This window comes from Helicoverpa armigera, chromosome 17 (genome assembly GCF_030705265.1).
Source record: "Helicoverpa armigera isolate CAAS_96S chromosome 17, ASM3070526v1, whole genome shotgun sequence".
Taxonomy (NCBI): Eukaryota; Metazoa; Arthropoda; class Insecta; order Lepidoptera; family Noctuidae; genus Helicoverpa; species Helicoverpa armigera.
Genome location: NC_087136.1, coordinates 8,386,158 through 8,398,142, shown reverse-complemented (window position 1 = coordinate 8,398,142; position 11,985 = coordinate 8,386,158). Strand labels below are relative to the sequence as shown.

At 37.1% G+C, this 11,985-nt stretch overlaps 3 protein-coding genes across 3 annotated transcripts; 2 read left to right on the top strand and 1 right to left on the bottom strand.

Annotated features, from left to right (window-relative positions):
* Positions 1 to 206: 206 nt before the first annotated feature.
* On the top strand, positions 207 to 6,640 carry LOC110384237 (very-long-chain (3R)-3-hydroxyacyl-CoA dehydratase). The gene is made up of 6 exons (XM_021345435.3): positions 207 to 544; positions 778 to 903; positions 3,019 to 3,142; positions 4,442 to 4,647; positions 5,037 to 5,176; positions 5,312 to 6,640. The coding sequence occupies exons 1-6, from the start codon at positions 350 to 352 to the stop codon at positions 5,634 to 5,636; spliced, it is 1,116 nt and encodes a 371-aa protein (XP_021201110.2). The 5' UTR covers positions 207 to 349; the 3' UTR covers positions 5,637 to 6,640.
* Positions 6,641 to 6,974: 334 nt separating this feature from the next.
* Positions 6,975 to 8,325, bottom strand: LOC110384238 (NADH dehydrogenase [ubiquinone] 1 alpha subcomplex subunit 13). The gene is made up of 3 exons (XM_021345436.3): positions 8,208 to 8,325; positions 7,529 to 7,749; positions 6,975 to 7,236 (listed from the first exon to the last, which is right to left on the bottom strand). Exons 1-3 carry the CDS (start codon positions 8,302 to 8,304, stop codon positions 7,099 to 7,101), a joined length of 456 nt encoding a protein of 151 aa, XP_021201111.2. The 5' UTR covers positions 8,305 to 8,325; the 3' UTR covers positions 6,975 to 7,098.
* Positions 8,326 to 8,374: 49 nt separating this feature from the next.
* Positions 8,375 to 11,864, top strand: LOC110384303 (uncharacterized). The gene is made up of 4 exons (XM_049846148.2): positions 8,375 to 8,761; positions 8,908 to 9,077; positions 11,126 to 11,206; positions 11,732 to 11,864. The coding sequence occupies exons 1-4, from the start codon at positions 8,509 to 8,511 to the stop codon at positions 11,813 to 11,815; spliced, it is 588 nt and encodes a 195-aa protein (XP_049702105.1). The 5' UTR covers positions 8,375 to 8,508; the 3' UTR covers positions 11,816 to 11,864.
* Positions 11,865 to 11,985: the final 121 nt, after the last annotated feature.

Here is an 11,985-nt window from a genome sequence, read left to right as displayed (position 1 = left end):
ACTCTCGAGAAAGTCGACACTGTGCTTGACGCTAGATGCGATCCGCTGCAGTCGCTGCACCCTACAAACACTGGCCGCCACGGTTGCAGACGGTGTCTGCAGCTGCAAGTCTGCCGTGGATTTGTACCTTTACTTTGCCGTCTCTACCCTCTTCGATTTATCCCTTCCATTTTACATCCATCCATATTGTTGTTGGCAACTGGCAACACAAATTCGAAGCCGGTTGGCTGTCAGTAGGTCTATGGAGAGAATTTATTTCAATTTAACAATTTATTATTTATTGAGACAGTGAATGTTTATTTACGCCGCGCCGTACTGTGAATTGTAACCAGGTGTAGAGCAATACATAATGATTATCCCGAGCCCGTTTGTTTACTGGGCTCAAACAGAGAGTGCAATTTCATTGAAGATTGAACTAAAAAATGTTATAAAACCTGATGTGAATGTTCTCGAAAATAACATTAAATTCTCAGCAGAAGGGGTAGGGGCCCGAGGCGAGAGTCTTTATGAGTTTAGTTTGGATTTATATTCATCTATAAAAACAGTAAGTAAACAAAAAAAAATAGCATTTATCCAGGCTACTTTCTTGATTGAGTACCTACGCAAATATGGAACAACAATCCATTTAAACTAAGAATCAACTGCTCCATAGACTAAAAATATACTCATCCATTCAATAATTACTTGAAAGTAGATTCTAATAAGAATTCTATATTCTAGTGTAGATTCTAGTTTAATAATATACTATTGTTACTTCACTACAATATCTTCTTTCAGGCTGAAAATAACCATGTTCCCACAGTCCGGGTGTTTGAGAACCGAGTGGACATCATCTTACAGAAGGACAAGCCTGCTTGGTGGCCCAGATTGACTGCTCAACCACAGAAGCCTGCCTGGCTAAAGGTAAATAATACTGGTTTTGGTAAAAATTTAGTATCGTTTGGCAGGCGGAGGGGGAGGAAAAGGGGGGGGGGGTGGTGGGGGCTCCACCCCTATCCTCTGGTACCACTCCCGTTACAAGGTAACGCATAATTTTTGAGAAAAATAGATATTTGTAACCTAACCTCAAAACACTATAATCACCCACTACGGTCGGTAAATTAAGTGCAAGTACTTCTAATCAATACGAACAAAGGCAAAGTTGACGGAGCCCCGCTACGCGGGGCTCCTACTTCTGGGTGGTTTAAAAAAAAATAACCACGAAGGGAATGGCGGGGTCTTGCAGACCCCGCCATCCCCTTCGAACCTAACCTATCCGAGTCGGGGGTGCCCTAAGTCGCGAGCTCGCTTCGCTCGCTCGTGCATACTAAGAGAAATAAGATGTTATTTGAAATAACATCATAGTACATTGATGCAACTCGAAGAGAAACGGAATGACAGCTAATCACAAATGACACTTAATGCAAAAACCAGAGACATTTATTTATTTTTTGCGTTCCTTTTCACGGATTTGTACACCACAGACGATATACTAAAACACATTCGGTTGTCGATCGCCCATTTTAACGTTCCGTTTCACCGAATAACGTTGACATTACGCGTTTTATCTGATTTGAGGTTAGAAACATTTTTTGTAAATTTCTCGAAAAATATCCATTACCTTGTAACAAGAGTGGTAGCGTTATAATCGGAGACCCACCCTCTACCAGATTTAACCACTTTTAGCCCCGTCCGCCTGCCAAACGATACTAAAGCCAACCCCTGGTTTTAATAACTAACTGTTAAAGTAGTATAGGCGAAACTTTTGTATATTTTAATAAGATACCGCAAAGATACCTCATTAATAGATCTCCTTGTATCAGAACAGGCGCCAAGGTTGAAATCAGGCTTGGATGCAATTATGCCTTATCCAGCAAATAAATATTTTGTGTTTGAATTTAACCCTTCAATGTTAAACTGACTGATTGGCACTGACATTTTGGTGGTACCTTTTTCAATGTGTCCTTTATCTGATTTTTTTTCATACTTTTAGTCCACCTTTAGACAATGCTGAGTATTATAAGACACATTTGTTGAAATTGCTTCATTTATTCTGTCCAACTTTTGCACTATAATTTAAGCAAAGTGGTCTCATCCAGCATAAATGTTTCTTGTATAATACAGTAAGTTCATGTACCTAGCACCCTAACTTACCTATCAACATAAATGACATAATCATTTGGCTTATCTGACCATAACTGATTAGCTTAGTTACTAAGTTGACCTTATCACAAATACCAAATACCACAATAAAATGCATAGTAATTGTGATTAATTTTGGTATAATCCAGAGTGCCTAAATTCTTTGAATGTCGCCATAACTATAACACATATTTTTTGCTATTGAGACTGGAGAATTTGTGTCAGTTAAATCAACAAAGCAGTAAACAAATAGTTGTTATTTCATTGTATTGGCTTATTGTTATGTTTTAAACACACTTATTGTTTCAATATGCTTGACATACCTCTATGATTTAATGTTTATGAATTGTTTCTGCATCCTATTTAAAAATTTTTGATTATATCCTTCCTTAGTTTTTATCCTAAATATCTAAGAGCTTATTCACCAGATAAAGAAAAAAAACATTCTGTCTTCAGACTTTTCTTGTATTATGATCAACTAGCTTCTGCCGGTTTCATCCGCATCCCGTGGGAATCTCTGCACGAACCCAGATAAAAAGTAGCCTATAGCCTTCCTCGGTAAATAGGCTATCTAACACCGAATTGTTCAAATCGGACCAGTAGTTCCTGAGATTAGCATGTTCAAACAAACAAACAAACTCTTCAGCTTTATAATATTAGTATAGATGTAAGCAAAATTGGTTTAATGTTTGTACATTTCTATGTATACTGGGGTTTTACATAATATCATATTCATGTAATATAATATCAGCTAGCAACTTTCCAGGTGTTCCTGCATCAATCAATATAATCTAATCTATCTATATTATTTCTACCAAAACTGGTCAATTGCTATTAGACACACATAAGAGATAGTCATATAACTTATTTTTTTTTTCTATTTTTCAACCACTGCAGATAAATTTTGACCTCTGGAAGTCAGAGGACGCTGGGGACAGTGAGGACGAAAAGCGTGACGTCATGAAGGACTACCCGGGCATGTATGACAAACTGCATAAAGAAGAAATGGGCTACAGAAGAGGTAAGATTGTATAGTTATCGGCACGGATATTGAGCTCTCGGCGGAAGAGTGGGGATCGCTTTGCGCACTGTACACATTAGGCAATAAACCAATAAATTGCTTCTGAAGCGCAGGTGAAGGTCAGGGCTCAATATCCCTGCCGATGATTATAATAAGTCTGCTAATAGAGGGAGTAAAAGGCAGGGCAAATTCGTTAGTGACACTTTCGTGGTCCATGAGTAGTATATAAGTAGTCTTTAAGGCATTATAAGACTTATGGTTGTGCCTAACTTTAATAAAAAGTATCATCATCATCATCAGCGTATCGCAGTCCACTGCTGGACATAGGCCTCTCCAAGTGCACGCCACTGAGATCGATTTTCGGCTACTAATAAAAAATACTAATAATAAAAAGTATCCTCATTGCTAAAGAGAATATCCCAAGAGAATACTATGTAAGAGAGTACCCCAACTAAGAAGGCATGCAGCTTGTAATCTGGTTAAATGAAAATAAAATATTTTTTATATGAATATTGTCATGACTTTGGTCCTTGACTTCCTTTGATATTATCAAGACATTGTAATTAAAACATAATTATAAAGAAGCTGGTATTTGTAATTATGTAGTTCTTATAAGAGGTCACACTTGTGCCCTATATTTAGAAGTACTTAGATATCATTATCTCATTAGTGGCATAAATTGAGAATAAGATAACAATATCAATGCTTAGAAACAGCCTTAGATTAATCAAGCATATTAAATATTTGCTTATTTTTCATTTTAGTAGTTTTTAAGGTCTAGTCAAAGTCTAGTTTGTAATCTCATTAAGTCTACTTATATATCAGCATAATTACAGGGCAGGAAGAAGGCGTTATGTAGTGTCTTGACGTTATTTACATAGGTACTGACCTATCCAACGTCCTAAGTATATATGCAACAATTCAGTGTCTAAATGTCACCTGTAATTTGAATAGAATGGTAAATGGAATGTTTGCATAACTGCAGTCATGATTAATTCCGGCCATTCATTAAGATACCTATAACACAAAAGAATATTAAAATATTGGAAAGGGTAAATACAATTGTAGGAACCTGCAAAAGCTGAAATTCATCTAACAAACAATACAACTTGTATCTCAAATTCCCGCTTTTTATATATAATTTAATTAGAGACCAAATCAATGACACTGAAAATTTTGTAAACAATACTTTCAGAAAACGATAGTAGTAATTTGTAGGTTTTTCTACAATTCCTGCATAGGAGACTCCCAAAAAATTACACTGTTTAAGAATGAACAGAATGTTTATCTTAATTTCAGAGGACCTAAAAAAGGTGTACCTGAAGCTATACAACTTATTCCAATTCATTGGCTATACCTACGTGCTAACGGTCATGGCGGTGCGCTACGCTAAGTTAGAATATGACTCTGTGGCTGATACTTATGAGCATGTGGGACCCGCTATGAAGTTTCTGCAGCTGCTGCAGTATCTTGAAGTTATGCATCCGCTGTTTGGGTATACTAGGGTGAGTATGGAATTGGTGGTTATGAGGAATCTTGCTATTTCTTGTCCCAGACCATGGAACTAGCTTTTTAGGGCTCATAAGAACCTCTAATAAGACAATTGAAAAAAAAAAATACATTGAGGGTTCGATTTTACATTTCAAGTGTCAATACATAGAGGAGGATGGGAATTTAGGCAAGAAATGTAGGCCATTAAAATCGGTTTCTAGTTCAGGCAATGTTATTATATTTCCTTATTCATATTTACCAAGCTGCAATGCTTTAACTTACAAGTTGATGGCAGTAGCCTTGCTACCTATTTTTTTTTTTTAGAAATATAAAATGTTGTGACTTTCCAGCCTTTCAGTTAAATACTGCTGTTACTGTTTACTGTAAATATCTATGTTTTCAGGGTGGAGTACTAGTACCATTTTTGCAAGTGAGCGGGCGAGCATTTGTGTTGTTCGTTATGATTGAAGCAGAGCCGCGCATGCATACCAAGCCTGTAGTGTTCTACCTATTCGTCATGTGGAGCATGATTGAAGTCGTCAGGTAAGTTCTGACATCCTTCTAAAGAGCCAGTTAATATATAACTTAGCATTGTCTGTCATACATGCATCTGTTTTATTTACATAATATCTACAACACAGTGTGTTAGAACTTATGATTTGCCTACTTCTATTTCAGGTATCCTTACTACATATCACAGCTCTACAAAAGGGAGTTCTACATCCTGACCTGGCTGCGCTACACAATGTGGATACCTCTCTACCCAATAGGCATCATATGCGAGGCCATAGTCATACTACGGAATATACCATACTTCGAAGAAACTCAGAAGTTTACAGTCTCTCTGCCAAATGAATGGAACTTCGCTTTCCATATGCCAACCTTCTTGAGGGTATACCTCCTCTTCCTAACATTCCCAGGAATGTACTTCGTAATGAGTCATATGCATAAACTAAGAACTGTCAAATTGAAGCCAAAGATTATTATTAAGAAGTCCAAGTAGGTAAGTTTGGAGGTTTTTTACACCAATGTTTTTTGAAATGGTGCGAAATTCTCTGGTGTATGGGTTTATATCCCTTGAAGTCCACTTAATAATACGTATACACAGTATTAAGTATATAATGGATGTCTTAAAATTATACTTGCACAAAATGATTTGCATACCATAATGTTAAGCGTATATTACTCATATTCACACAATTAAATAATCAGACATTATCGATTCAATAGTATGTAATAAATTAATATTCATGCATGTAAAATTTTCGCATAAGGAATACTGTTTCAGCCATTTTTCTGACACTATTGATTTGTTAAAATAAAATGGTATTTCATATTATTTAGCCAAAATTCGTCCATCCGCCTACCAGCTTTCAGACAAGAGTTTGAAACATTTTAGGATCAGTAAAACCCTTATTTATTGTGGAGGTCTAACTAAAATAGTAAAATGTTTTAGTTAATTAGCAAATGAGTTAGATATTTGGAAAGTATTATGGGATATGGTCAATTATTATGTTAGCAGCCTGTAAGATAGGCGCCTATTTCTGTCCCTTTTAAGTTTCATTTTATACTGCTTATTCTTTAATTAAAAGAATATCTATTATGATAGGGTAAAAGTCTTATGTCTACTAACATAATTATATTATACTGAGATTAAATATTTGTACATTGTAGGGTATTTGCATTTTCTAGAGGCTGTCTTGAATTTGAGTCTCATGAAGCTGAAATTGGTCTGACGTTGCTATTGTAAAATGCAACTTAATTAAACTTAATATATTAATGCATATAGAACTTGGTAAAAGATGAGCTTAAATGCATATTATTTGCAAATGTTGATGTTTTTAGTGAAGTGGTGCATTTATTTAATTTTCAAAGTTGATTTATTGAAATAATAAGTTGTTTCAATAAATTAATGTTGATATGAAGTGATTATTTATAAAATTATGTTTACATTTTTGTATACTGGATGGTAAAATTAATAAATGTTTTTGTTTATAAAATTGAAAAGTTGTTTTCATTTGGCCGCTGTTTTCTATAGAACTGGCTCCCAGCTGCAGTTTCACTTGTATGCAAGAGAAACTCCTGGTGTTTGATCTCAATCAGTTCAGAGGTTTTGTGGTTGCATACACACATCTGCTAATATATATTGGTGAAGATAAAAAAAATATCCATGGTAGTTATGCTTGCTGTTTCAAGACCTTTATGTTGAACTGTTGAATTTGCAATAAAGGGGCACTAGTAGTGCCCCTTCATTAACACTGTTTTGTATCAACTATAAAACAGATAATGTAGTTATATTCTAACATAATGATGATGATATCTATCAAAATAAAACTCACCATTATTCACTAAGCTTTATTCAAAAGAAAACACCTAAACACAGTACTGCACTTTGTGTCACAAGCAGACATGTATCAGACAAACAGGTTGTATAGGTCTTGCCTATGACCACATTGTCTATGCACTTAAGAGCGCAGCTTGAGGTAGGCGCGCTGGTACCACTCCCAGGACCTGGAGTGAGCGTAATACTCATGGAAGATGGGGTCCACGAAACTGTCAGGGGGGAGAAGTTTGTAAATCTTCTCACCGTAGTAGGTGCCGACCTGGAAAAATAAATTCAAGTAAATTCTGAGCTTTCAATAGTTCATGAGAAATGATTTGCAAATGCTGTTTTCAATTTAGTGATTATGAGCTGGCTAGTTAGGTGGTATGCATCACATCTAGCAGCCAAGAATCAAAACATTAAGAATGGTCTCAAACTTGTCTCGATACAGAATACCATACTATACATAGTAGACCAGAGCTAATTGGCTCATATTACTTTACCATAAACTCTTTTAGATCAAGATAAATTGACTAATTTTATTCATTCATATTTGCAAATCACTGTGTTACCTCCCATCCGGGAACGTCCTTCATAAGCTCAGCTTCAGCATCACGGTTCTTGCGGAGCTGCTTCAGGTAAGCTCTGTCTCTCTCAGCAAGCAGCATCGGGAATATTGCCATCTTGGCAGAACGCATCTCAATTTCATCCTTGACGATTTGCTTGTAGTTCAAGCTATAGAGGTACATTGCAAAAGCTGTTATGCCAAAGTAGCCAGCGAACATAGTATACCCTGAAAATTACATAAAAAAAAAATTACTAAGGAAGCTGAAAATGATTTCAGTGTGGAAGTAGATAGAGGATATATAACAATCACCTTTGAAAAAAGCATAATGTGACCTGTCTTTAACTACAAGACTCTTGCCTGCTAAGGTATACGATAAAATTCTACCCTAAAAATGAAAACTAAACCAACGGATGACATTACATTCATGAACAACATTGAATACAGGGCCAATGTTCTTAATTTTCTGCATATTAATAACAAAACGAACCATCAATTAAATAGGTTTTACATCAAAATTTCTACATATTTTTTGTTGCCCTAAGATTACTTTTAGCTTTAATAGCTGTTTCATATTAATAAAAACGCATCAAAAACAAAGCATCCTAACCTATAAACGTAAGTTACATAATCTGGTATAAGTCTTGTTTACAAGTAAAATTGAGTTCAACAAATATTTTTCTTACCGCTAAATAATGTTCTTGCGGGGACCCTTTTGAAAGGGATAGGTTTGTAGCCCCCCGGAGGGGGCAAATCCTGTTTACGGGCTACAGCCGCTTCCATCTTTCGATTTGACAAAGCAAATTAGCAAACCAAAAGCCAATCTTCGATCAACAGCTGACTGACATTTTAAAATTTTGACATTCGATGTTCCAATTTACGAAGAAGCAGCGTATTGATCAGAAAAAAAAATGTTTCCATGACGACTGTCAGAAGCTTTTGAGTAATAGTTTATTTTCGCGTAAATTAAATTTTATTTAACGAACCATGAATCCCGAAGCTAGCGAAGCTGGTGTACAAGCTGACATTCCAGAACCAGAACATGAAGAAGAAACACTCAAAATAAGACCATTAGAACGCATAAAACTCTATCCTAAAGTTCCCGTTGAGCCATCTGCATACGGCAAAGGGAAAAATTTCAGCCGACCATGGATTTTGCAGGATGGACGAGAAGCGCCTGAAAAAGGGAGTGAGATGCGCCGCTGCTATCAAATTCCCAAGAAACCCAAACGTGGAGAAGGTATCTTAGTGTTATCTCATTTCCAACAGGAGGAACTAAAACGTATTAAAATTATTATAGAAATATGTAACTGACTGTTAGCCCGCGGTTTCACTCGCGTCCCATGGGAACAACTGCCGTACCCAGATTTTAATTCTGATTTCCAGGTATCCGCAAACGAATGCTTACGGATTTCTTTTGGGAACAAATGTTGGACGAAGTTATCGAAGAGCTAGCTACTTCAAACCCAGTAGCTGAGTATTGCACTGAATATGACGCTAACTACGTCAAGGATGAGTTTGAACCTCGCAATTTAGAAGTCACCGCCGATAAAAACGTAGGATTCTATAATTTTTTGATTGTAGTTGTTGTGGTTATAGTGGCCCAGCATATCTCTTAAAACTATGAATCCAATGCAAAACGTTGCACTTACGCGGCGCGCTCTCTGCCTTTAACTCTGCTTATGTGTTACCAAGGGCGGATCCAGCTTCGGCGCCAGGGGGGGGTCACACAGTCGTGGTCAAGTCACAAAAAATATTATATTGTAGCGTATTTTAATATTAAAAGAAGTACTTTTAATATTAAAAGTAGTAGTAAAAATAGGTACAATAAGCGCGATCGTAGCGAGCTCGAAATTTTTACGAATGTTAAGAAAAGTGTTTCATGTTGAAAATGGCCCGAGCAGAGTGAGCGCAATTTTTCGTATTTATACTATACACACGCGCCAAACTAAAAAGCGCGAGCGAAGCGAGCGCGAAAATTTTTGTTCAGGCCGAGGACTAAGGTTAAAAAAGTGTTTTTTTTTGTGGAAAATGGTTCGAGCTGAGCGAACCCGATTTCTTGGACATAATCACAGATGCGAAATTGAAAAAAGCGCGAGCGAAGCGAGCGCGAAAATTTTTATTCAGTTCGAGGACTAAAAGTAGATACAGGATTCTTTATTTGTAAAAAACATGGGTGTACATATAGTTATGTATGATAGATGAAAACGCTTTCTAGCTGTATAACAAATATACAGCACAAATATAAGAAAGCGCGATCATAGCAAGCGCGAGAATGTTTTCAGGTTGAAGACTAAATATTAGAAAAATATTGTGTACGCAGAAAAGGGCGCGTACGTTTTTTATTGCAGCAACAGTAAAACATTTTCCGTGAAAACTTCAATTCTCTTACTATTGGTAAGGGTTCATGAGATCAGGGCCGTCTCTAGCTCATGTAACGCCTGGGTGCAATCATCACCCAAGCGCCACCTATGTATCTATTGAAAGATTTTGAGTACTACATATTGATCGAAGCACTTTACAAGGAATATAAATAAGAACGTTCGAACAAAAGTCACTTTTTTGGTAGGTAAAGGACTTAAAAAAATGTCTCCAAATAATTGTAGGCTCAAACTGTTAGCCAGATTTAAATCATTATACACTGTAAAAATTAGCGCGAGCGAAGCGAGCGCGCAAATTTTTTAATTTTGGGACACAAAAACATCATAAGTTTTAAAAAGCCCTGTAAAGTAACAAGCAGTCGAAAGCGCAAACTGTTTTGTTTTTGAGGACTCCATTAATATATTTTTTTTTGCTATATTTGACTTATGAAGTTATCAAGGCAAGGTATATATAATATTGCGCGAGCGAAGCGAGCGCGAATTTTTTTGAGCCTACGACACAAAAACACCTGATTAAAGACATTTTTAAATTATTTCAGACTGGGAATTACGTACAAATAAGAAGGAACCGTGATTAGAGCGAGTACCATTTGTGTTCGTTGATTCGGTGCGTCAATAAAAATAATAAACAATCAGAAATACAGTACAGACACAGTCATTTACTCGCGAGCGTAGCGAGCTAGAATTTTTTCACTTAGTTGGAAGATGTTAAAAGTTCAAAATGATCAATCCAACAAAGCGAAGGCGACTTTTTTGTCAGTATCATGATACAATGTGGATCTTCCTTATCGAACGGGTGTAATTGCTTCGAAATTTCCTGGTGGTGGGGCGTCCCGCGGCGCCCCTGATATCGAGGAGCCATAGGTTAAGACGGCCCTATCAGCATGTAATGTAGACCCCGGGCAGGATAAAGACGGAAATAAATAAAGAATAGAGAGCGAGCGTTGCGAGCACGAATTCTTAAACAAAAATACTCTACCTGTAACTATGTAGGTATCTACCTATTCACTCGGAATAAAAATTATCTTATACTTATAACAAAAACATAAAACATCGAGTTTAACCATTTTAATTATTGGTCCTCTTAGGTCCTGAACCTGGCCCAGGGGGGGGTCATGACCTTGTGACCTACCCCCTGGATCCGCCGTTGTGTGTTACTTACGCTTTTATAAGAGTTTGGAACCTTTGTTGACTCACCTTAAATACTTATTTATTAATTACAGATGCACCTCAAGTATCCGCTGTACGGCACTGGTTCCAGTGCGGTTACTTTTTACAGCGAAACTATAAAGAAAACTGGCCCTGTAAGTAGCATGAATCCCAAAAACATATTAACGATAGAAGCAGAGTTATTGTCGCCAAAACTTTATGGTGGCTCGGAAAGATTTGATACTCGGGTAGCAGAAGCACCTGCCAGCGGGTGGCAGAAGTACCTGCGATTATTCCCAATTTCCACCACTTGTCTGGCCACCACTGGGGGACAGCGAGACAACTTTAAAACATTCTCGCTGTCCACCACTGGGGGACAGCGTCACAACTTTGTAAATTATTTCCATTCGCCACCACTGGTGGACAGCGACACGGATTTTTTAACATTCCCTATGGCCGCCGTAGGGGATAAAGGCACCATTCTTTTGATCCAATTCCCACTGGCCATCAATGTAAATTATTTTATCTAGAGACCTGCCTACTTGAGGGCTATGTAGGTAGGTATTGGGTGACAGCCCGCGTAATAGTGAGAGCCTTCCGTCGTATAATTTGGAGAGAACTCAAGAGTATGTTGCATATTGCATTATAGTTAACTATAAGTGAATCTTTGTTCCTTACAGGGGGAGATCTTAGAGAAGTTCCGAAGGTGCCAATACTTCACTCGGCCTATGGAAGAGAGACTAGACGACGGCTGGGTTTTGTAGATTACTTACTTATTTTTGTTAACTGTGTGTCAATAAATGGTAGTGGTAAGATTGGGTTTTGATTTCATCACATCCATTAGGTAGGTACACTTACAAAGGCACGCAAAATGCTGTATCTATAATTTGGAATATTGAGGGGCGAGTTCAAATTAAGTTGCCCCAAAAATAAC

What these genes read in the sequence shown, in the direction of transcription:
- LOC110384237 (XM_021345435.3), top strand. Translation starts at nt 350, where the DNA reads ATGATTATCCCGAGCCCGTTTGTTTACTGGGCTCAAACAGAGAGTGCA. An exon ending in TATATTCATCTATAAAAACA is followed by an intron (nt 545 to 777) that starts GTAAGTAAACAA and finishes ATCTTCTTTCAG; the next exon opens with GCTGAAAATAACCATGTTCC. An exon ending in AGCATGATTGAAGTCGTCAG is followed by an intron (nt 5,177 to 5,311) that starts GTAAGTTCTGAC and finishes CTTCTATTTCAG; the next exon opens with GTATCCTTACTACATATCAC.
- LOC110384238 (XM_021345436.3), bottom strand. Translation starts at nt 8,304, where the DNA reads ATGGAAGCGGCTGTAGCCCGTAAACAGGATTTGCCCCCTCCGGGGGGC. An exon ending in CGCAAGAACATTATTTAGCG is followed by an intron (nt 7,750 to 8,207) that starts GTAAGAAAAATA and finishes TGTAATTTTCAG; the next exon opens with GGTATACTATGTTCGCTGGC. An exon ending in AGGACGTTCCCGGATGGGAG is followed by an intron (nt 7,237 to 7,528) that starts GTAACACAGTGA and finishes TTATTTTTCCAG; the next exon opens with GTCGGCACCTACTACGGTGA.
- LOC110384303 (XM_049846148.2), top strand. Translation starts at nt 8,509, where the DNA reads ATGAATCCCGAAGCTAGCGAAGCTGGTGTACAAGCTGACATTCCAGAA. An exon ending in GAAACCCAAACGTGGAGAAG is followed by an intron (nt 8,762 to 8,907) that starts GTATCTTAGTGT and finishes TCTGATTTCCAG; the next exon opens with GTATCCGCAAACGAATGCTT. An exon ending in CTATAAAGAAAACTGGCCCT is followed by an intron (nt 11,207 to 11,731) that starts GTAAGTAGCATG and finishes TGTTCCTTACAG; the next exon opens with GGGGAGATCTTAGAGAAGTT.